We start from the raw sequence: 24,644 nt of genomic DNA on the forward strand, positions 1-24,644 counted from the left end.
CTCTTTCTCTCCCCATATTTTTATGGCTTGGAACCCTTTTCTAATTTGATGTTCATGGTTTAATTGATATCACTCTTAATCAGTAGCTTCCTCCTCAAAGATTAATTCTCTAGTAATGGTGTTGGTGTTTCATTTCATCTGTAATTTTTTTCTCTACCATTCTTGGAAGTCTTGCTTCTTATTCAAGAAATCTAACTTCTGGGAGCTTACCAAAGCTTCTGCATATTGCTAATCCTATCATATAATATAAAATACATCCTTCAATTTTATTTATTTGTTTGTTTTAGATGAGGAGACATGCCATTATATTTGATAAAATAAGATATCTGACATGCTTAGCCATAGAAGAAAACATGAATTTTAAATTTTAAAAATGTTGACAGATTACCTGCTGAAATAATAAAATATAAAGTAATGCCGCCTGAGATTTAGATGGAGATGGTGACTGCACTCCAAAATATTGCACATTTATTTTGACCCTTGGCTTCAATGGTGGGTTTAGGTGGATGTTTTTCAATTGTTTCGTCTTTTGATTCTCTTCACCAAATACCTCAATCTTGTATGTTGAATGTAATAGGAAAGGAAGGAAGATCATCACTTGGATTCAGAAATAAGGAAGCTATTGACTAGAAAATTACTTTATTTCTGAATTTTTATACTTCTTGATCAAGTAAACTAAATTCTAGCATATGGGCATCACTTTTAAGTTGGTAACATTTGTATATGATTAGGTCTCACTTGACAACTGAATACTGTGAAAGAGAAATATTATTTAGAAGTTTAAAATCTTATGATTTAGATGGAAAGGTTAAATTAATGAGTTGAACATAAAGGCAAAGAGAAATGATTTCCTCATAAATGATTTTATCATAAAAGTTATAAATAAAAATTAATATGAAAACATTTTTTCTAAAATAAATTTAGATATTCCGACTGTTATTTTTTATTAACAATTGAAAATTTAAAAATAAAAAAAAATAAAAAAAACACTTTAAAAACTTTTACCTAAATTACCTTGGCATAAAAAAGTAGGACCTTGATGAAAATTAAGTTAGGAAAATTATTTTTCTTATTTTGAATTTTCAAACAAAATTTTAGTTCTAAAAATAGTTCAAAAAAGTATTGTCAAAAACTATTTTTTAACAGTTGTTTTAAAAAACTTCACAATGAGACCCATACCATTGGATTGTTTCTTGTTAAGGGGAGAATAATAATTTTAAACTACCTTTTGAATTATGCTAAGCACTTAATTATTTTGATAATGAAATTCATCAACAGTCAACAAAGAAACCAACCAATTCTTCTTAAAGGATTTATGAAAATCATTTTTCAACATAATGATTATGAAACTTTTGCATACTTTGACTTTTTTCAATCCCGTTCACACTAATCCACGTTTTACGTGAGAACCCAAATTTGAGCCGACTTTCACTTCTCACTTAAATTCATAGCCTAAATAAAATCAAAATTGAATAGAAAAATATGTTATGACTAAATTGTTTTCTTTTATTTAAATAAATATGGTTATAATTAATGGGTCAATTTCAATCACATTTAACTTCTATTTTTAGCAATCAAGAATACATGTACAGGTAATTAGTACTGTTGCACATATAATGATAACAATAGGAACATTCTTTAAAATTATGCTAAATCTTCAAACATTGTGCATCTGGCTTTTAAAAATAGGAAACATCCACTTTTTTTTTCTTAGAAAAATTAATATGTTTCAATTAAAGTTGAAAAGAAAAGTATTTGAAGTTAATAAGAAAATTTGAGGAGAAAAGTGTAAAATGTAAGTTTAGACAAATGGTTGATGAGAATGTTTGTGAATGGCAGCTGAAGCATTGAACTCAATATTCCAACAATGGGACACACAGTCGGCGGCATTGTGGAACATCAGTGGGGAGCCAGGCACCGGGTCAGCCATAAGTGGGAGTGGATTTGAGGAGACAGCTAACAACCCAGCTATCACTTGTGACTGTACTTACAATAATTCTACCACCTGCCACATTACTCAGCTGTAAGTGTTATTATAAAAAATCATATATCTATCTGTATGCTATTTAGCTATTTAATTAATTATGTGTTTATTCATTTCAGGAGAGTGTATGCTTTGAACAGAAGAGGAGTCATTCCAGAGGAACTCACAGCTCTGACTTATCTCACCTTTTTGTGAGAATTAATTTCTGTCTCAAACCTTCTTTCAATTCAGACTATCCATTTTGTTCTTGAATCTTAATTAGTGGCAACTAGGCTTCATGAGTAAAATTTTAACCTTTTCATGAAAAATAAAATAAAATTTGCAGGAAGATTGATCAAAATTACTTCACAGGTCCTTTGCCTTCATTTATTGGAAATTTATCCAAATTGCAATTATTGTAAGTATTCTTACAGTTATACTTAATTATCAGTTGTTTTACAGCATCCATTTGTAACTCCCAAACTAGTTTTCCATCTGTAGAAATATGGAAGTTCAGTGAGCTACAATGCAATGCTAAGAAGATTAAACAATTCTATTGTGTTGTATGAAAGAGAGGCTTGCTTCTAAGATATCATGAGATATGATGATGATGGTGATGCAAAACTTAAAAACAGCGACTTCAGGGTTGATTATTAAATGACCAAGGCTGCCAGTTAACTTTAAATAAGAGCATCTTCTGATATTTGTTGATTTTTTTGTGGATCTCTTACGTGGGTTTTATATGAATAGGTCACTTGCTCACAATGCACTCTCTGGGACCATTCCAATGGAACTTGGAAATCTCAAGGAACTAACAGTGTTGTAAGTTCTGAAACACTTCTGCATTTTTTTTAAAACGAAATATCAATTGCTCTGTACAAAATGAAACAATAGATGGAAGTAATAAATCTTCTTGTTTAAGGAACTGCAGAGAAGGTTAGAGGAATTCTAGGTATGGATAAATCTCAAGATTTATTGTGGTAGCTTGGAAGAGGTCTAGAAAGCTTGGAGACTCATATGGTTTATGCTGATAAAGAAGAACCGATGAGAATATTGGATCCATTTCAACCTCCTCACCTAAAACATAAAGCTTCTAAAAGCGATCCATCCAAACTGAATGTCTTGCTTGGTCCATTAGACCCATGGGAGAATTTAAGGAAATCATAAAAGAAAGCCACAGAAAGAAGTCGGGCATTATCCGAAGGGATTTCATTAAGAGAAGGATGGAAGAACAGCAATTGAAGGCTTCCTACCTCACATATTGAGTCTCTTAGATAGAAGTCAATAAGCTAACAAACCATATACTAACGAAAAAAATTTCTATAGTATATTACTATTTTGTTTTTTCTTTTACTTCAATGCAGGTCCTTAAGTTCAAATAATTTTTCTGGTACTCTGAACTTGGAAATCTGGTTAACCTTCGGGAACTGTAAGTTTTATCTTTTATTCTTGTGTGAGCATGTTTTGAAAATGAAAACATTGGAGTTTTTCGGAGGGATTCAAATGAGCTGAAAGTTACAGAATTTTTGACTTGTGAATTCAACAGTTATATTAACAGCCTTGGCGTAGGTGGTGAGATTCCCTCAACATTTGCTAACCTTGAGAACATGCAAGTCGTGTAAGATATGTTACGAACTGGTCATGGCACTTTTTTAGCTTCCTCCCACTGTATCCATGATGTAATGTTTCCAAAGCTTAATTTGTATGAACACCTCTTTGGCTTTCAGGCGGGCATCAGACTGTCCATTCAGTGGAAAGATACCAGACTTCATTGGGAACTGGACCAAGCTTACATCTTTGTAAGCTGTCTAAAACTTCTGTTTCTCTTTAAAATTGAGCAAACAAGCCATCCACACAGTAGAGAAATGGTTTCTGATGAGAAGTCTCTCAAATGGTCTTGTAGGAGGTTTCAAGGTAACTCTTTTGAAGGTCCAATACCTTCCAGTTTTTCTAAATTGACCTCATTGAGCTCTCTGTGAGTTTTCGATCCCTTTGTAATCATTTCTGAATTTTTATGTGTTTCTTTCTTTCTATCTATCTATGTATATATTATGGAAAATAGACCAGTTCCAACTGTGTTCATGAATTACTATGCAGGCGAATAAGTGATTTATTCAATGTGAGCTCATCTCTTGATTTCATTAAGGATTTGAAGAACTTAACCGACTTGTAAGATAATCCTCCATTCATTTATAAACGGTTCTTATTCTTTTTGCTTTTTGGATCTCTTGTATGTCCTTTAATTGACTTGAACTAATCTACTTTTTTCATAGAGTTCTGAGGAATGCATTAATCACTGGAAGTATTCCCTCTTACATAGGAGAATTCCAAAGTTTGCAAAGATTGTAAGTTCTAATGTGCCTACAGATTCACCAATTTTTCTTTTCTTTTATCCATTTTCCATTCTCTTTTTTACTTTTTTTACTCTTTTTTTATTTATTTACTTTTGTAGGGATTTAAGTTTCAACAACTTAACCGGTGGAATCCCCAGTTCGTTGTTCAACTTGGGTTCTCTCGCTAACTTGTAAGATTCAAATATCCTTTCTTTGAGATCTTCGTTATGTCATTCACCTTAAATTGTACTTTTTTTTCTCCCCCATCCTGTTTAAATGGTCAGGTTTCTTGGAAACAATAGCCTGTCTGGAACTCTTCCAACCCAAAAAAGTGAACAACTTCAAAATATGTGAGTGTATTTTTTTCCAGTGTTAGTTGAATGTATCAGAATTTTGCAACCACTAACATTCCACTGTTTAAAAATTTAAGATGCATTTATATGTCTGAAATATTGGTTTACATGTGTCTGTCTTTGATAAGTTAAAAGTACTTAAAAGGTTATTACAGGGGATGTGTTCTGCCTTTGGGCCATTCATAACTACTTATAAAATATATTAGTGCAACTATGGTCATCTAAGAAATGGATGATAAAATTTCTTACCTATGTGACATATCGCTTACATCCATTTAATGAAAGTTATAATGTCTGTCTTTTAATTCCTTTAACATTCTGATTTTATGGGGCAAAGTATGCCAACTAACTCCTGTAAATGTCTTTGCATGCAGAGATTTGTCTTACAATGAACTTTCAGGAAGTTTTCCTTCATGGGTAACCTCAGGTTTACAATTGTATGTCTCTAAAATCATGATACATATTTTCCCTTTCATCTTAATTTTCAAGGTTTAAGACATTACTCTGAAGCTCTAGCCATCACATGCTCATATAGATCATTATCTATTAAATTTTTTATTTATCAACATCAACCGTACCAGAAATTTTTGGACAAGAATCTCGACTATCAATTCAAATTTACTAGCCAAAAACAATTTTCTTAATTGATATGAAGTTTATAAAGTATCTAGGGCCATGACTATAGGGGAGAATTGTATGACAATTTTTGTAGCTTGTTATTTGCATGGTTTTAAAAATCAGACCGGATCAGCCGATCCGACCGGTTCAACCATCGGTTGGTCAACATTCAAGTTCGATGATCTGAATCGCCACGAGTTGGATAGGCCTAGAACCGTCGAAACCGGTGAATCGGTTGAATCAACTAGTTTCCCCTAAACCGAATGGCTTATAGTTTATTTTTTATTTTTTATATTTTTTTGCCATCAAAATGACGTCATTTTGATGCATCTGGCATCGAAACGACACCATTTTGCTTTATATGTATGCCACACCCTCTTCTTCCTAGCAAGCCTAGCCACTATCCCTACTCCATACTCCACCCTGCACGCCTCCAACTACACCACGTTGAAGCAACCACCATCATCAAAGTTGTTGTTTCTACATGCCGACGAGGACCCCATTGGATTCCAAATCTCCCACCGAGAATCTTGCAATTTATTTATTTGTTTTCATTTTTTTAATTCAAACTATTCTTATATTTATTCCTCACAATAGGTCATTTTCCATTAAATATATAATAATATTTATATCATATTATTATTTGATTTATGAAATGAATAGAAATAGAAATAAATTTATTTTTTAAGTAAAAATATAACATTATTGTAAAACAAGGATAAATACAATGCAAATAAAGTAGTAGAGATAAAATATATCTTACTTTAACAATAAATATAATGAGAAGAAGGATTCAGAGAAGAGAATTGAGAAAGTTGAGAGAATGAAAGACAAAGAGAATGAGAGAAAGTAGGAAATTTCTTTCTTGCTTAGGGATGCATATTACAGGGGATGGGAAACCCTTTTATAAGCTTTCCAAATAGCTTCCATTAATATTCTCATTAATGAATATTAATGGAACTCATAAATAACATTAATGGTTTACATTAATAAGTATTAATGGAAGTCATAAATAATATTTAATTAACATTTATTATAATTAATGTAGTGGCATTCATTACTTCAATTATAACACTCCCCCTTGGATGTCCACCACATTGAAGAATATGCCTCATTAAAACCTTGCTAGTAAAAAACCCTATGGGAAAAACCTAGTAAAGGAAAAAGGGTACAATATTCTTATAATTCTTTAAGTTGCTCTTGGTATGTTAGGACTGCCTCGTTAAAAACCTTGTCAATAAAACCCAGTAGGGCAAAACCTGGAAGAAGGAAAAAGAGTACTATACACTAACACCCTGTTACAAGCATATTCCCTCTCATGTCGATATCCTTGAGTTGACGCATTCCAATCTCGTGCATTAATTTCTTGAATGTTAAGGTTGACAATGATTTGGTGAATAAATCTGCTAGATTATCACTTAGCGTATCTATTACTCATCCATTTCACCACTCTTTTAGAGTTCATGTGTATAAAAGAATTTTGGTGAAATGTGTTTAGTTTTATCTCCTTTAATATAACCCCTTATTATTTGTGCAATGCATGCAATATTATCTTCAAATAATATTGTTGGGTCACATTTGATAGAGAAGAGTCCACATGATTCCCAAATATGTTAGATCATAAATCTTAGCCATATACATTCATGAATTGCCAGTATTTTTGAATGATTTGATGATGTGGCCACCATTGTTTGTTTGAAAGATCTCCATGAAATATTAGTACCATTGCATTTAAACACATGCCCTGTTTGTGACCTACCTTTATATGGATCTGAAAGATATCCTACATCTGCATATCCAAGAAATTGTTGTTTTGATTCCCTTGAGTAAAATAAACCTATATCAGTAGTTCCGTGAAGATAACGCAATAGATGTTTGATACCATTCCAATGTCTTCGAGTTGGAGCGGAATTGTATCTTACTAATAAATTGACAGAAAAGGCAATGTCTGGACATGAACAATTGGCAAGATACATAAGTGCACCAATGACACTAAGATATGGTACTTTAGGACCAAGTAATTCTTCATCTTTTTCGCAAAGACGAAATGGGTCTTTTTTTGCATCAAGTGATCAGACAACCATTGGAGAACTTAAAGAATGCGCTTTATCCATATAAAAATGCTTCAAAACTTTTTTAATGTATGTTGATTGATGTACTAAAACTCCATTTGGAAAATGTTCGATCTATAGGTTGAGACAAAATTTTGTTTTTCCAAGATCTTTCATTTCAAATTATTTTTTCAAATAATTTATTATTCTTGTGAACTCTTCAGGAGTTCCAACAAGATTTAAGTCATCAACATAGACTGCAATAATTGCAAATCCTGTTTCTGATTTCTTAATGAAAATGCATGGGCATATAGGGTTATTCACATACCCTTCTTTTAGCAAGTATTCGCTAAGGCGATTGTACCACATGTGTCCAGATTACTTTAATCCATACAAAGGATCGTTGAAACTTGATTGAGTACATGTTACGAGGCTTTGTACTATTTTCTTAAGGAAATTTAAATCATTCAGGGATTTTCATGTATATATCATTATCCATGGATCTGTATAAATATGTTGTGATAACATCCATGAGACACATATCTAGTCCTTCTGAGGCAGGCAAACTAATTAAGAAACGAAATGTGATTGCATTCATGACAGGAGAGTATGTTTCCTCGTAGTCAATACCATGTCTCTACAAGAAACCTTGTGTTACTAATCACGCTTTATATCTTATGATCTCATTATTCTCATTGCGCTTTCGTACAAATACCCATTTGTACCCAACAGGCTTTACTTCTTCAGGTGTTTGGACTACAGGTCCAAAAACTTCTCGTTTTGTAATGAGTTTAACTCTGCCTATATATCTTCTTTCCATTTTGGCTAATCATTTCTATGTCGACATTCTTCCACATTTTGTGGTTCGGGATCTTCATCATTTCTTATGATATCGGAGGCCACTTCAAAAGCGAAAATATTATTAATAACAATATTATTTCAATCCCATTTTTCTCCCATGTGTACATAACTTACTAAGATCTCACAATTTTCAAGTACATGTGCCTCTTCAAGGTCTTCTCATTCAATATGTGCCTATTCAAGGGCATTCTGCATTATTTGTGCTTCTTCCGGGGCTATAGATTTATCAATTTTAAATTGATCAGTCGTTTTGATGGCTTCTTCTAGAGTGCCAAGTTTTTCTTGGGTTCTCCTCTTCCGAGGAGTTACATCCTTTGAGCCGATAGGTCTACCACGCTTCAGGTGTATCTTAGATTCATTTGTTAACTGTCCTATAGAGACATCAATCCGTGTTGGAGTATTTGCAGTCGGGATATGTGATTTTGTCACTTTCTTTGTATCAATGAATGCATCTAGTAATTGATTTGCAAGATTTTGCAAATGAATGATCCTTTGAACTTCTAATTCACATTGATTTGTACGAGGATCAAGATGGGTCATAGTAGATGTCTTCCAACTAATCTCTCGTCGTTCTTTAGGAATCGACTTTTCTTCCCCTAATGACAGGAAAACACTCTCATTAAAATAACAATCCGCAAAGCAGGCTGTAAAAACATCGTCTGTCAAAGGTTCAATATATCTTATGATAGATGGAAAATCAAAACTTACATAAATCCCAAGTCTTCGTTGGGGACCCATTTTAGTGCGTTGTGTAGGTGCAATTGGTACATATACTGCACAACCAAACATGCAATAGTCAATGAATGTTTGAGAAGTAAATTCGCCAGCATTATCAAGACGTGTTGTCTTAATTGGATAATCTAGAAATTGTGCAATGAGTTTAGCAAAGGCAACGTTACATGTAGAAAGGAGACAAATATGTGACCACCTAGTAGAAGCATCTATTAAGATCATAAAATAACGAAATAGTCCACATGGTGGATGGGTAAGCCCACATATGTCCCCATGTATTCTTTCTAAAAAGACTGGTGACTCAGATATGACTTTAGTAAAAGATGGGTTGACTATCAATTTACCTTGTGAGCAAGCAACACATGAGTATTCATTGGGCGAAAGAATCTTTGGTTCTTTAGTGGATGCCCATGTGAGTGTTCGATTATTCGACGCATCATTGAAGACCCTAGGTGACCTAGCTTGTCATGCCAAAGGACAAAAACTTTTGGGTTGTTGAACTTCTGGTTCACGACAACATATGATTCAATAGGCTTTATAGTCGTATGATACAACCCAAAGGAGAAAGTCGGGAGTTTTTCCATTATAAGCTTCTGGCCAGATATAATGGAAGTAATGTAAATATATTCTACATTATCTTCGTTCATAGTTTCAATATGATATCCATTTCTGCGGATATCTTTAAAACTGAGCAAATTTCTTCTGGATTTTCTAGAATATAAAGCTTCATTTATATGGAATCTAGTTCCATTTGGTAGTGTTATGTTTGCTCTTCTAGAGCCTTCAACTAAGTTTGTAGGGTATATGGTACTTACATTAGCTTTCATTAATGTCAATTTGAGGAAATATCTTTTATCTCGAAGAATTGTGTGCGTGGTTGCACAGTCTGTGAGACATACATCATCCCCATTCATCTTGAGACCAAATAACACATGGATTTCAGATATAACTAAAAAAAACAAGGCATAATGTAAATAACAAAAGAAAATTAGATGAAAATATAAGACATAATATTATATTATTTGATATATAAAGTAACATTAATCAATGTTAATCTTTTCATCATTTATTAAATGGTCTGTTTTTTCCACTAGAACCTCCAAAGAAATCAATGTCATGATAGGTTAGGTCCAATCCATTACTATTGGTAAAGTTCATCTCTATCTCTTTTCCTTTTGCTTTTATTAATGTTTGGTAAAGGTTGACCAAATGTTTGGGCGTACAACAGGTACTCGATCAATTCTCCTTCATACCACATCTATAACAATTCTTCTCATGGTTCTTAGGAGGTTTATCTTGTAAACGCTTCCCATTTTCTTGTTTTACCTCAGTATTATTCCACTTTTGGTGGTGTAATGAGACTTTCCTTTTCTGAGAATTTGGTGAATTATTACTATAAGAACCATGGTATTGGGGATTTCTTCCACGACCATGACCACGTCCTCATCATCATCCACGAGTTTGGGACCATATTGCATTCACTTCACAGAATGATTCAGATCTAGTTGGACGAGTTGGTGATTTCTCATCAAAAGCTTATTTTTTTGTTAAACCTTCATGGAGATGATGACAAAGGAAAATCAGTGTTTTTACACGATCCCACAGGGATGCTTGATTTCCTTCTTTGATCATAGCTCCAAGATTCATTGCAACAAGATGTATTTTAGCATCAAGGATCTAAGATAGATAGTTCTTTCTCGAAATGTCAAGTGTCATTAATTCGACTTTTGTGAGATTCGACATTGTCAAATAATTTCAAATATATGACAAAACAATATTATGATAATTAGTTATAATAAATTGATAGCATTGGTATAATATTGATTATAAACAAAATCAAATAATTTGTTTATAAATTTTAACAATATATAACAAAAAAAATCAACAATAATATAGATATGTAAAATTTTATTCTATATAAATAACTTCAAGTTTAAGATACGAGAATTACCTTCAGAGCAATTCGTGCTAATAACGTGTTGTAAAACAAGGATAAATACAATCCAAATAAAGTAGTAGAGATAAAATATATCTTACTTTAACAATATATATAATGGAAAGAAGGAATCATAAAAGAGAATTGAGAAAGTTGAGAGAATGAAAAACAGAGAGAATGAGAAAAAGTAAGAAATTTCTTTCTTACTTAGGGATGCATATAATAGGGAATGGGAAGCTCTTTTATAGGCTTTCCAAATAACTTCCATTAATATTCTCATTAATGAATATTAATGGAACTCATAAATAATACTTAATTAACATTTATTATATTAATGTGGTGGCATTCATTACTTCAGTTATAACAAACATTTAATATTAAAAAAATGAAATCTCTCTCATATTTAGTATTATTTAAAAATTCTCTTTATAATTTATTTTTAATAAATATTTTTATTCCTTTATTAACAATACTAATAATTCAAAATTTAAATTATATATTTTCAAATTAAAGATTTAATATTTTTACTTCACAAAGTGACTAACATAAAATAAAAAGAAAAAAGAAATAGTTCAACAAACATAGTAAATGATGTCAAAATTTAGGTTAAATTTATTATTTTTATTTCTAAATTTTTTAATAATTTTAATAATATATAAAATATATATATATATATTACATCATTGGTTCGATCACAATTTGACCATCAATCTGACCAGTGAACCATGAATTTGTAACTTTTTCTGTTCAATGACCGGTCTAATTATAAAAACATTGGCTATTTGCAATACTTGTTACATAAATTCTTGATCTAGATATTATTTAGATATCTAGGAATTAAGATGTTAGATGTATGATATTTGTACCTGTTACTTTGTTTATGACACTGCAAAGTTCATGTCTTGTGAGTTCCCTCAGTTTTAACAGGAGCTTTGGGGCTGGCCCAAGTTACTTTCAGGTATTTATGGGTCTGTTTGTCATTGGCTTAGATTATAAATACCCCAGTTGAAGCGTCTTGATGCATAAAGTACCTAATGTAGGTGCTTTTTGCCATGGTTGCTCTTTGTGATTTAGAGTTGGATCGCCTTGATGTTAAGATTGCAATTTTGCATAGCAAGTTGGAAAGAACATATTTATATGCCTCAGGAAGGATTTATGATTTCAAGCAAGGAGCTGGACCATGTTTTTTTGCTTTGTTTTTCTGCTTTTTCGTTTTTAAGTTCAACTTCTTGGTGAGTTTGAAATGAATGATCGTTGAGCTGCAAAGAAGATTTTAAGTAGATAAAGATAGTGAACCAGAAGCAAATTAATATACATATCACATAAATAGTCCATTGAGAAGGTATTCAAATACTTCAGCACATTGAGAAGGTTTGAGAGATCTAGATTGTGATCTGCTTCCACAACAGTGGAAGTTCTTCACTGACATAGCTATTTTCACTCTCTTATTTAGTTTTCAATGATTGTTCTTTGCCATGAGTTGTCACAGCAAGGTTTGTCACAACATAGTGGAGGATTCATTCACTAGAAATTGGTTGTCCAAGAAATTCATGTGGCAGACAATAAGGTCTTCCATACGGGGGCACATATGTTAGTCTATGGAACCATTAGATGCACATCGTTATTGGGAGTTGAGATGTTGAACTTTATTCTAATCCTATCTAATTCATCTTTTTATAGGGGATTTTGATCTATTCTTCTTCCATGGAGAAGCAGACTGCTAACTCTGCTAAGTTCTGCTCTCATTAGATAATTGTTACCTTATTGTACTTACATATACTGACATGCAAATGATATTGAATTTGCTTTACTTGAATATTTTGTGAGCATAACTCCTACTGTTACTCACTGAACGTTGCATGGAATAATACAGGAATTTAGTGGCCAACAACTTCACATTTGATAGCTCAAACAGAAGGTGACTTACAGTATCTTAAATCTAGTTTAAGATTAAGCAATTAACATGAAATAGCATAGATAAGAAACTTCCCATTTTGACGTACTCATTCTTTGTGCTTGCAGTCTTTTGCCAGGATCGAATTGTCTACAGAGAAACTTCCCATGCAATAAGAATACTCCACGCTGTAAGTCTCTTTGTTCTTGCCATAAACAACATGAAAACAAAGATAAAAGCAATTATTCAGAAAAGAATAAGATATGTGTATATATAAATGGCAGATGCCAACTTCTCGATCAAGTGTGGTGGCTCAGAGATGAGAAATGCAGAAGGCATAGTGTATGAGGCTGAAAACTCAACTCTTGGAGCAGCATCTTATTATGTTACCAGTACAGAAAAATGGGCAGTGAGCAATGTGGGGTTGTTTTCTGACAGAAGCAATCCATCATATGTTGACAACAACTTGATGCAAGTTACCAGCACTAATACTCCAGAGCTTTTCCAGAGTTCAAGGATATCACCTGGATCACTTAGATACTATGGCCTGGGACTTGAAAATGGACCTTACATAGTAAGATTGGAATTTGCGGAAACGGTATTTAAAGATCGAGATACACAAACTTGGGAGAGTCTAGGCAGGCGTGTTTTTGATATTTACATTCAGGTAAAAATTGTAAAAGCTGAAAATCTAAACATCCTCATTTGAACTTCAACGGTCTTGCCTTGTATGAAATTTCTTCCATTTACAATCCGTTTGATTATTTTAATCTCTTTTCTTGTTCTTCAGGGAGCCCTTCAATTCAAAGACTTTGACATATCAAAAGAGGCTGGTGGGGTTGAGAGAGCACTTGAGAAAAAATTCTATGCTACTGTATCAGAAAACTATCTCGAAATTCATCTGTTTTGGGCCGGTAAGGGAACCTGCTGCAATCCAATCCAGGGTTATTATGGACCATCCATTTCAGCTCTCAGTGTTGTTTCAGGTAACATATTTGAATGATATTTTATGAATTTCAGTTAATACAAGATGATCCAAATGGTGCTTCTTTTCTCAGATTTTACACCAACTGTAGCTGGAAATCCACCAATTCCTCCCTCAAAGAAGAACAACACTGGGTTGATTGTGGGTGTTGCAGTTTCTGTTGGAGTTGTGAGCATGATACTGATATGTTCAGTTCTTTACATAAAAAGGAAAGCTTCATACGTCAATGAGGATGAAGGTACTGCTTCTGCTCTACTTTGGAATTTGAAAACCCTCAATAGTCTGGTGATTGCAGCACAGAAGATTAGATACAACCTTTTCTATCATATGAAGGACACCACTTTCTACAAAATGAAATGGACATTATCTAAAATTGTACTGATATTTCGATAACATTTGTGTTCCATGAATTTGCAGAGTTTCTTGGAATAGGCCCTAGACCAAACACTTTCAGTTATTCAGAGTTACGAACTGCAACAGAAGACTTCAATCCTGCAAATAAGCTAGGGGAGGGTGGATTTGGGCCCGTGTACAAGGTAAACTTAATTTGACTTACCAATAATGTATTGCATGTCAAAACCTTTTCTCATTGTAATTAGAGCATTAAATAATTCCAAAAGTATTATGTTGCTGAATTTTAGTGTTCTACAGGGCACCCTTAATGATGGGAGGGTAGTAGCTGTGAAGCAACTTTCAGTAGTATCTCAACAAGGAAAGAGTCAATTTGTGGCAGAGATTGCTGCCATATCTGCAGTGCAGCATCGAAACCTTGTGAAGTTGTATGGGTGCTGCATTGAAGGAAATAGACGGCTCCTTGTTTACGAACATCTTGAAAACAAGAGCTTAGATCAGGCTCTCTTTGGTATGGATTTTTAGAATACTTTCCATCTTGCACTTCTATGAGCCTTTGGAGAGGAAAAAATCTGCGTACTCTTGAGCACTCACCAGTTTTAGAATGACTACAATTGTCTGAAATTTTTCATCATTTCTGCTAGTTTAATTTGTTTTTAATCAAATGGGTGCTGCTGCTTGTAGGCAAAAATGATTTGCATCTTGATTGGTCAACCCGCTTCAATATATGCTTAGGAACAGCTAGAGGGTTGGCTTATCTTCATGAAGACTCAAGGCCAAGGATTGTACACAGGGATGTTAAGGCTAGTAACATTCTCCTTGATGCAGAGCTCTTCCCAAAAATATCAGATTTTGGACTGGCAAAGCTGTATGATGACAAGAAAACACACATCAGCACCCGAGTTGCAGGCACAATGTGAGCTCCTTCAACTGTTTCTTTGGAACCATTCTATTGCTACTTCTGTATTCTGCTATGGTCTATATCTAAGTGAAACTATATACATAGCCTTCATACATGCCTAAAAAAAAAAGACACTTTCTATGGCTTATTTTTATATTGAATAGATTGGTTCTGATACCTGCTGTTACCAAATTCAAATTCATTCCTCTTTTAGGAAAGCTCCTGGACTTTTTAGATTTGAAATATGCCTTCTTATTTAAATTCATAGGCCTCATTACAAGCCTTCATTGAATTAACCTCAACTAAGCTATTTTGATGTAACCTTGAAGTGGCTACCTAGCACCAGAGTATGCAATGCGAGGGCATCTGACAGAAAAAGCTGATGTCTTCGGATTCGGTGTTGTTGCTCTAGAGATCCTCAGTGGGAGGCCAAACTCTGATAACAGCTTGGATACTGAAAAGATATATCTTCTGGAATGGGTATAGCGAAATAACTTCTCATATTTGTCTCTCTTTCCCAAGATAATGTTAGTAAAAAAGCTTATTCCTTCTTCATGGTCATTTCTATATGTTTCCAGGCATGGAATCTACATGAAAATAACAGAAGCTTGGAGCTGGTGGATCCAACATTGACAGCATTTGATGATAGTGAAGCCAGTCGGATCATAGGAGTGGCTCTCTTGTGCACCCAGGCATCACCAATGCTGCGGCCAACAATGTCGCGTGTTGCAGCAATGCTTGCAGGAGACATTGAAGTAGGCATAGTTACAGCAAAACCCAGTTACTTAACAGATTGGGATTTCAAAGACATAACAAACAGCTTTTTGAACGAAGATAGTCAGGCATCTGTAGCATCTAAGAGCCGGAAGCAGGATAATACAGCTGATCAAATGCCTTCCCCTGTTAGTCCCACTGAACCAATGCTCCATGAGATCATTGGAGAAGGAAGGTGATTTGTTTCTGCCACTGGGATAACATTGTACCTCTGTCATTACAAGTACTCTATTAATCTTCTTATAAGGTTCCTTTCTTCTATCAGTACTTGGTACTTCTTGTTCTGGAGACAGTGATATGTACATAGAGTGAGATACCGGAGAGAGTGTTGGAAGCATTATTGAAAACATTGATGTTTGAACACCATCATACTTGAATATATTATATATATACCAATTTCATATTAGAATCATGGACAACATTTGCACCAGGTACTCAACCCTTGAATTGGAGCTTGACAAACTCAAGTTGAGAATTCCTGCAAGCACAGGCAGCGCTTTGAAAAGATTACGAGAAGGTAAGTATTACTTATGACAATAAAAAAACTATACTTTTTGAGCTATCCTAAAAATGAATGAAAAGCCTATGTCTAAATCGAGACCGCCAAAGATCACAATAAGGGGTCAAATAATCCCTCAACTAGAGTCTCCAAGGTGGCTCAAAAAAAATAAGTAGTATGAGTAGCTATGAGCCACAAAGGAACTACTATGGAGCACTGAAAGTGAATTTAGATATGTGCTAAAGGGACAAAATTAAGGATCTATAAGGACCTAATGGGATCTCAATTTACCTTCAATAAAAATATACATATTTTTTGTGAAGAATGTATGTATTTTTCTTAAGAATGTACATATGGTTCCAATTCGTATTTCGAAGTGCAGAAATATCTCAAATCCATTCTTAAGGTTCCTCAAATGAATACTTAAGACATAATAGGGTCTAATTGGTCATAGTTAGCCTCTCAAAAAACGTATGTATTTTTTTTAAGAATGTGCTTATTTTTTCTTAAAGATGTACATGGGGTTTAAATTTCAAGGTGGGGGAAGGACTCAAATCAATTCCCAAGGTATCTAAATGAATATTTAGACCCAAATAAAGTCTAATGGGGTTTCAGTTAGCCTTTAAAAAAAATGTTCATATTTTTGTAAAGAATATATGTTTTTTTTTTCAAAATATACGTATTTTTCTTAACGATACAAATTGCAATTATTGTAAGTATTGTTGCAATTGTACTTAATCATCACTTGTTATGCTTAAACTCATATTCAATCATGAATGAGCATCTTCTGCCATGAATGAGCCTTAACTTTAAATAAGAGCATCTTCTGATATTTGTTCATTTTTCTCTGGATCCCTTACATGGGATTTATACGAATAGGTCACTTGCTCATAATGCAGTCTCTGGGACCATTAATCCTATGGAGCTTGGAAATCTCAAGGAACTAACAGTGTTGCAACTTCTGAGACACTTCTGCATTTTTTTTATAAATGAAATATCAATTCCTCTGTTCAAACTGAAACAGTAGTTAGTAGATATATCTCCAATAAACTTCTTTAAAGGAAGGAATTCTAGGCATTGGTTGTTTTACTAACAAATTTTCTTACTTCAAGTTATGAATGGGGCTACAAATACAATAATCACTCTATTTCCACAGCACAAGTACTCTGACCTTCATTTTCATAAAAAGAAGAAAAATCATGTTTTTTCTGGTTCTTAGGGAGAGAGAGGAAGTCTTTTCACAAATGGAGAAATACATATATATATATATATATATATATATATGTATGTATATTTAATAGTGACAATTTTTGGATAGTTTTTAAACTCAGAAACTGTTCCCATTTTTTTTATTATTGGGTCGGGTAGGGGGCACCCAAACCCAACTCCAACAATAGAGATTCTTGTTGAAAAGATCTCCTATTCTAAAGTTCCCTAATGGGACTAAGACAGTTATTTGCAATATTTGTCAGATAAATCTTGATTTTTGCAGCTTTTTATTTGCCATATTTGTTAGATAAGATTCAAATTGTTGGATGGGTTATATACCTGCATTAGCCTAACCTTAATGGTTGGATAGGTTAGCTGAGTTTCAGTCCAAGCTTGCTAAGTGTTATGAAGTTAATGTTTGAACACCATCACACTTGAATGTATCATGTCAATTTTATAGTAGATTCATGGAGAACATTTGCACTAGGTAACCCTTGAATTGGAGCTTCACCAACTCAAATTGAGAACTCCTGCAAGCTAACAGGTAGATTTTTGAAAAGATGACAAGAAGGTAAGTATTACTTACATCTGGTTACATACCTGCATTAGCCTAACCTTAATGGTTGGATAGGTTGCCTGAGGTTCAATCCAAGCTTGCTAAGTTGGCCTCTCTATAAGGCATCTCAAGCAATGCGAGGTTATAAATTTTAATTATATGGTAGCAACTTATATTGCATTAATTACAATATATGGTAGAAATAGATAACATCGTTTAAGATGATATACATATAGCAGTAATCCAAATAAAAAAACATCCATCAATCTAACGCTTCTTCGCGGTAGTATTACTGAACATGCGATGGATTATAAGGAATGGGAATCAAGTGCAGATCTTGTTTTCTGCGAGCTGCTATACCGAATGCTTCAGTCATGTCTAGATCATCTGCCTTCATTCCATTTGGGAGTTTCCAGTCAAAATTGTAGAGTAAATGTGCCAGTGACAGTTCAATGATAGGCAAAGAAAACAGTATGCCTGGACACATCCTTCTTCCAGCACCAAATGGGATATATCCAAAATCAGTACCCTTGTAATCAATTGAACTGTCAAGGAATCTCTCTGGGTAAAATCTCTCAGCTTCAACCCAATGATCAGAATCCCGGCCAATGGCCCATGCATTAACAATGATTAAAGTTTTCTTGGGTATCTCATATCCATTAATCTCACACATCTCCCTACATTCCCTTGGAACTAGTAGAGCAAGAGGAGGGTGTAGCCTTAAGGTTTCTTTCACTACTACTTTTAAGAATTTTAATTCCTCATCCGCTTTCCCTTTTCCATCAAACACCCGCCTTACCTCAGCTTGTGCCTTGTCCATCACTCTTGGGTTTTTCAGCATTTCGGACATTGCCCACTCCACAGAAATGGATGTTGTCTCGCCTCCACCAGCGAAAATGTTCTGGAAGAGGACAGATCAAAGTGATGAGAAAAAACTATGAGTACAATATATCACTCAAAGGAAGAATCTTTTTTTAATTATGGTTTTAATGGGAACTACAAACATTTACAATATGAGACTGTAGCTCATGATTGTTGATTGTTGAAAATATTAATCAGGCCTATATTTTCCATTTATTGTAAAACATGAAGGGATCTTTGATGTTGAAAATATTTGTTGTGGATAAAAGGAAAAAAACAAGAAAACTAAATTTTAGCAAAATTGAATTAAAACATGGGATACTAACCAGTATGACTGCTTTGATGTTGTTGTCAGTTAAGGGAAATTCAAGATCACCATGCTGTTGAAGTTTCAAAAGAACATCAACTAGATCTTCCTCCCCTTGTAGCTTGCCTGCTTCTGTTTTCATTTTCTCTCTATGCTCATCAACAATGTTTTGGAGTATCCTATCAGTCCTCTTAAATACCTTCTCAATTTTATGTCTCATTCCACTAATCAGGTCAAGCCATTTAACAGAAGGATACATATCAGCAACACAGGGACCAGAAAACAGCTCTAACATTTCCTTCAAGACAGATATGAAGGCATCTTGTTCTTTGCATTTTTCACCAAAAGCAGCTCTTGCTATAATGGCAAATGTACAAGAGGAAAGTTTGTCAGTAAGATTGATGGGCAATCTTGAACAAGAAGCGAGCGTTGTAATGAGATTTGAAAGCTCCTCTTCCCTAATCAATTGGAAGGATTTGACACGCTTGGAAGTTAGAAGTTCAACTACACAAATTTTTCGAAGTTGTCTCCAATAGTCGCCATATGGAGAGAAAACAATGTCGGTAGAATGATAAGATACAATGTTGGTAGCAAAAAAAGAAGCCCTTTGAGCAAAATTGATGTCATGGGTTTTCAGAATTTGTTTGGCCATCTCTGGTGATGAAATAACGAGTGTGGAAATTTCACCAAGTTGGAGGCTCATGAGAGGCCCGTATTGCTTGGCCAGGCGGCTTAGGGAGTGGTGAGGAGGTGAGCCATCAATCAGTTGATGCATGTTTCCAATTAGAGGTAGTTTCCATGGCCCTGGGGGCAGCTTTTGTGAGGAGATGTTGCCTCTCCATCTCTTCCCTATCTTGTACAGCATATACAGAAAGAGAAGAGAGGCAAACAGGATAGAAGAGAAAAGGCCGTCCATGATCAGAAAGAGAAAGAAAGTAGCTGTGAAGATAGAATGTGATGGGTTAATTTCTTGCTAGAGATGCCTTCAATTTAAGCACGCTGGCAACTTCAAAAAATAAGTCATTCTGGCTGCTAACTTCGTATGGATGAACATGAGGCTCATGTCTGATGCATGTCCTATCGCATCATATTGGCCACAAGTTTTCATTTGATTAATTACTTTTACTTTTCCCTGCTGGCCCACAACCCAAGATCTCATTAATACTTTATTATTTTCCTGTCTCATTATTAATTTCCTATTTCCCTTGCTTTTTCCTCACTTCATCCAGTAACCCATAGCCCTTTTTATTAATTTAACCTCTTCACTCGTTTCTACCTGCAGGCTCCCCCAGAGGCCTTGTTCCAAGGTCAAACACTCTGGAGATTTCAACAAATCCCACAGTCCAGTTAACTACTTGGCTACTTGTGTTTTTAATTTTCTTTGATTAATTTATTTCATTAATTCAACATTCCAAAAATATCTCACTTATTTTCTTTCTTTTTTTAAAAAAAAAAAAAGAATTAAATTAATATCCAAATTACCCATATATCTGTAAATACTATGTATAGATGTCACAGTTTCTTAGAAAAGATGCCTTCAATTTAATTTTGTGGGCAACGGTTAAATCTAAGTCATTGTACTTTCCAAGGTTTTTTTTTTTTTTTTCAATACTAAGGTACAATAATGGAACTATTAAATAAAAAATCCCAATCATTGAAAATGTTTGACCAAATCTAAGTCATTAGATAATATAGGATAAAAATAAATGAGATTAAAGTATAAAGATATAAATAAATAGAATTAAGATATAAATAATAAAGTACAAAATTATGTACATGACAACATCAAATTGATGATATATTTTTTAGGGATAAAAAAAAAAAAAAAAAGTACTATACAATGTAGCCCAACCCATATTACATATATATATATTATAAAGCTTAAAGGTTGTTTAGTTGAATGATAAGACTAAAGGATTCAAAAAATAATTGTGAATGCATGGTACAAAAATATCTCACACCTAGAATCCGATCATCAATAGCAACCATTAAATTCACTCAAATATTTTATACAATATATTTTAAAAATACTAGTCTAAATGTCTAAAGATAAAGGATTCAAAAAATAATTGTAAATGGATAGTACAAAAATATCTCACACTTAGAATCCAACCATCAATAGCAACCATTAAAATCACTTAAATATTTTATACAATATATTTTAAAAATACTAGTCTAAATGTGTAAAGATAAAGGAGTCAAACAATAATTGTGAATGGATAGTACAAAAATATCTCTGACCTAGAATCCAACCATCAATAACAACCATTAAAATCACTCAAATATTTTATATAATATATTTTAAAAATACAAGTCTAAATGTGTAAAGACAAAGGATTCAAACAATAATTATGAATGAATAGTACAAAAATATCTCTGACCTAGAATCCAATAATCAATCAATAGCAACCATTAAAATTACTCAAATATTTAATATAATATATCTTAAAAATATTTGTCTAAATTTGTAAAAACACTGAATTCAAAAATTATTGTGAAAGGATAGTACATAAATATCTCACACCTAGGATTCAATAACCAATAACAACCATTAAAATAACTCAAATATTTTATATAATATATCTTTAAAATATTAATACAAATGTGTAAAGACAAAGAATTCAAAAAATAATTGTGAAGGCATAGTACAAAAAAATCTCTGACGTAGAATCTAATCATCAATAACAACCATTAAAATCATTCAAATATTTTATATAATATATCTTAAAAATATTAGTCTAAATGTGTAAAAACAACGAATTCAAAAAATAATTATGAAGGGATAGTACATAAATATCTCACACCTAAAATTCAATAATCAATGACAACCATTAAAATAACTCAAATATTTTATATAATATATCTTAAAAATATTAGTCTAAATGTGTAAAAATGTTGGATTCAAAAAATAATTGTGAAGGGATAGTACATAAATATCACAAACCTATTGTCATTAAAATCATCACTCAAATATTTTTTTATAATATATCTTTAAAAAATATTACTTTGAAGGTTTAAAATCATATTCAAAAAATAATTGCAAAGGGCTACATAAGTATCCCATACTTAGAATTTAATGATCAATAAGAACCATTAAATTCACTCATATATTTTATATAATGTATCTCAAAAATATTAGTCTAAATGTGTAAAAATTTCCCATAAACAAATTAAAATGGTGTTTGTTTTTTTTAACTTAATTCTAAATATAATTTATTTTTAGACTATATGTTAGTTGTCCTAGACACCTGCGCTAGTTCACAAAACGAAGTTCAAGTGTGCCTTACATTTTCTTGATTAACTTGGCATATCTTCGAGGACTTCTATGGACATCTCTAGTGCTAATCTGGATTGCTCCCTAGTTTTAATGTTGCTGAGTTATGTCCTAATTTGGGTACTTGAGTTCTTGTTATCTAAGTAATCATTCATATTTGGCTTATGTAATGGCTTTTTGCCTGTGACTTCCAAACAATTTAGTCCTAGGGAACTAGGTGAGGAAGCACTCCAGGAATAAGAAGCCTCAAAGGAATGAGCATTAACTTACTCCATTTATCTTCTTATAATGTTCCCTTCTTCTATCAGTAGTTGGTATTTTTAGTTCTAGAGAGTACAGTGATATATGCATATAGACTAAGATAATAGAAAGAGTGTTGGAAGCATTCTCCATCATTAGACAACTGCAAGACTTCAATGTTTGAACAGTTGTAAGAGATTTACAATATATTTTGTAGCGATATGAAGAAGTGTTTCTACTTTTTTTAATGCTTAAAAGATAAAAGATTTTAAGTGTCAAAAATATTAAAAATATTTCTTGGAATCATTGCCAAGTGTACTCTTAATTTGAAAGAATACACTGAAAGAATATACAAAAAGGAAAATATTTCTTATGACAATAGAAAGATGCTGCTTGATTATGTTTATGGCCTAATTAGTGTCATAACTTGGAAGGGTCAGGTTGGGCTATACTCCTGCATAAGCCTAACCTTAAGGGTTGGATCGACTGCCTAAGGTTCATTCAATCCAAGCTTGCTCTGTTGGTTTCTCTATATGGCATCTCAAGTGATATGAGGTTAGATGGCTTATGGTTGTGTAAATTGTTGGGATATGATGATCATGTGTGCACAAAACAAAAAACTGAAGGCATTTTATGCATGAAATAGGATCATCTCCTTTGTGGTACCTCCTTGTTATCTTCTTGGGCCAAACACAATGATTCATAAAAGTTAGAGAACTACAAATTTTGGTTGTTAGCACCAATTGTATGGCTTAGAGAATTGGAAGCTAGCAAAGAATCTTGAATCAGGGCAATTGCCAAACTTCATATTGAAAACCTTGGCATTGATTGATTGGTTCTCGCCCGAACCAGACCTAACGAGCCTAGAACCAAGACATTGAAGCCCATTTAGGATTTGATTTTAGGCCTCTCAGAATCACTTTTACAATATGTTTTTTACAACTAACCTATCTTGTAGCAACTTTTATTGTATTAATTATTAATATATAGTTGAAATAGATAATAGTCATAATACATGTTGCAGCAAGTTTGAATTGATCCAAACACAAAACACCCATCAATCAGCATGCGACGGCTTATAAGGAATGGGATTTAAGTGCAAATCTTGTTTTCTGCGAACTGCTAGGCCGAATGCTTCAGTCATGTCTAGATCCTCTGCCTTCATTCCATTCGGGAGTTTCCAGTCAAAATGGTAGAGCAAATATGCCAGTGGCAGCTCAATGTTAGGCATAGAAAACAGTATGCCTGGACATATGCTTCTTCCAGCATCAAATGGAATATATCCAAAATCAGCACCCTTGTAATCGATTGAACTATCCAGGAATCTCTCTGGGTAAAATCTCTCAGCTTCAACCCAATAATCAGAATCTCGGCCAATTGCCCATGCATTAACAATGATTCTAGTCTTCTCGGGTATCTCATATCCATTAATCCACACATTTCCCTACATTCCCTTGGAATTAGTAGAGGAAAAGGAGGATGCAGCCTCAAGGTTTCCTTCACTACTGCTTTTAAGAATTTTAATTCATCAATGGCAGTTTCATCCACATGCCCTTGTGTGGATGTAGATCTACTTGTGTGGCACATAAAATAATAAAATAATAAATGTCCACTGTCAGCCACATGAATAGGTTTGTTTTTTTATAGGCTATTGCTTTATCTTGAAAATGATAGGAGCATGAAAAGACATGACACACAGACATCTGCCAAAAAAATTGACCATTTATGAATGAGGAAAATATGCACTCAGTAATTCAATCTAAAGAAAAAAACCGATGCTTCCTTCCATCGGTTTCTACCTTTTTCCTTTTCATCTTTATCATTTTCCATCTACCATATATTTTAGTTAAAAATATATTCTTATAAAAATTATATATCAAAAAATTATTCACTAAAAATATTATAAAATAAAATAGTGAGATAGAAAAATAACTTAAAGAAAACAA

General features: G+C 33.3%; 2 protein-coding genes and 1 pseudogene across 2 annotated transcripts; 1 reads left to right on the forward strand and 2 right to left on the reverse strand.

The window, feature by feature from the left end:
• The first annotated feature begins 1,832 nt into the window (after positions 1-1,832).
• On the forward strand, positions 1,833-15,931 carry LOC117923052 (annotated as a pseudogene).
• A 2,166-nt stretch (positions 15,932-18,097) lies between these two features.
• On the reverse strand, positions 18,098-20,148 carry LOC117923332 (cytochrome P450 71D10-like). Its single transcript, XM_034841584.1, has 2 exons — positions 19,204-20,148; positions 18,098-18,917 (listed from the first exon to the last, which is right to left on the reverse strand). Exons 1-2 carry the CDS (start codon positions 20,098-20,100, stop codon positions 18,306-18,308), a joined length of 1,509 nt encoding a protein of 502 aa, XP_034697475.1. The 5' UTR covers positions 20,101-20,148; the 3' UTR covers positions 18,098-18,305.
• Positions 20,149-23,693: 3,545 nt separating this feature from the next.
• On the reverse strand, positions 23,694-24,285 carry LOC117923053 (cytochrome P450 71D10-like). The gene is given in 2 exon segments (XM_034841307.1): positions 23,694-24,132; positions 24,135-24,285. Coding segments are annotated over 2 exon segments (528 nt in total). The 3' UTR covers positions 23,694-23,755.
• Positions 24,286-24,644: the final 359 nt, after the last annotated feature.

Source organism: Vitis riparia, chromosome 10, assembly GCF_004353265.1.
Source record: "Vitis riparia cultivar Riparia Gloire de Montpellier isolate 1030 chromosome 10, EGFV_Vit.rip_1.0, whole genome shotgun sequence".
Taxonomy (NCBI): Eukaryota; Viridiplantae; Streptophyta; class Magnoliopsida; order Vitales; family Vitaceae; genus Vitis; species Vitis riparia.

Coding starts and splice junctions, on each gene's coding strand:
- LOC117923332 (XM_034841584.1), bottom strand. CDS start 20,100: ATGGACGGCCTTTTCTCTTCTATCCTGTTTGCCTCTCTTCTCTTTCTG. Junction 18,918..19,203: donor ACATCAAAGCAGTCATACTG/GTTAGTATCCCA, acceptor GTCCTCTTCCAG/AACATTTTCGCTGGTGGAGG.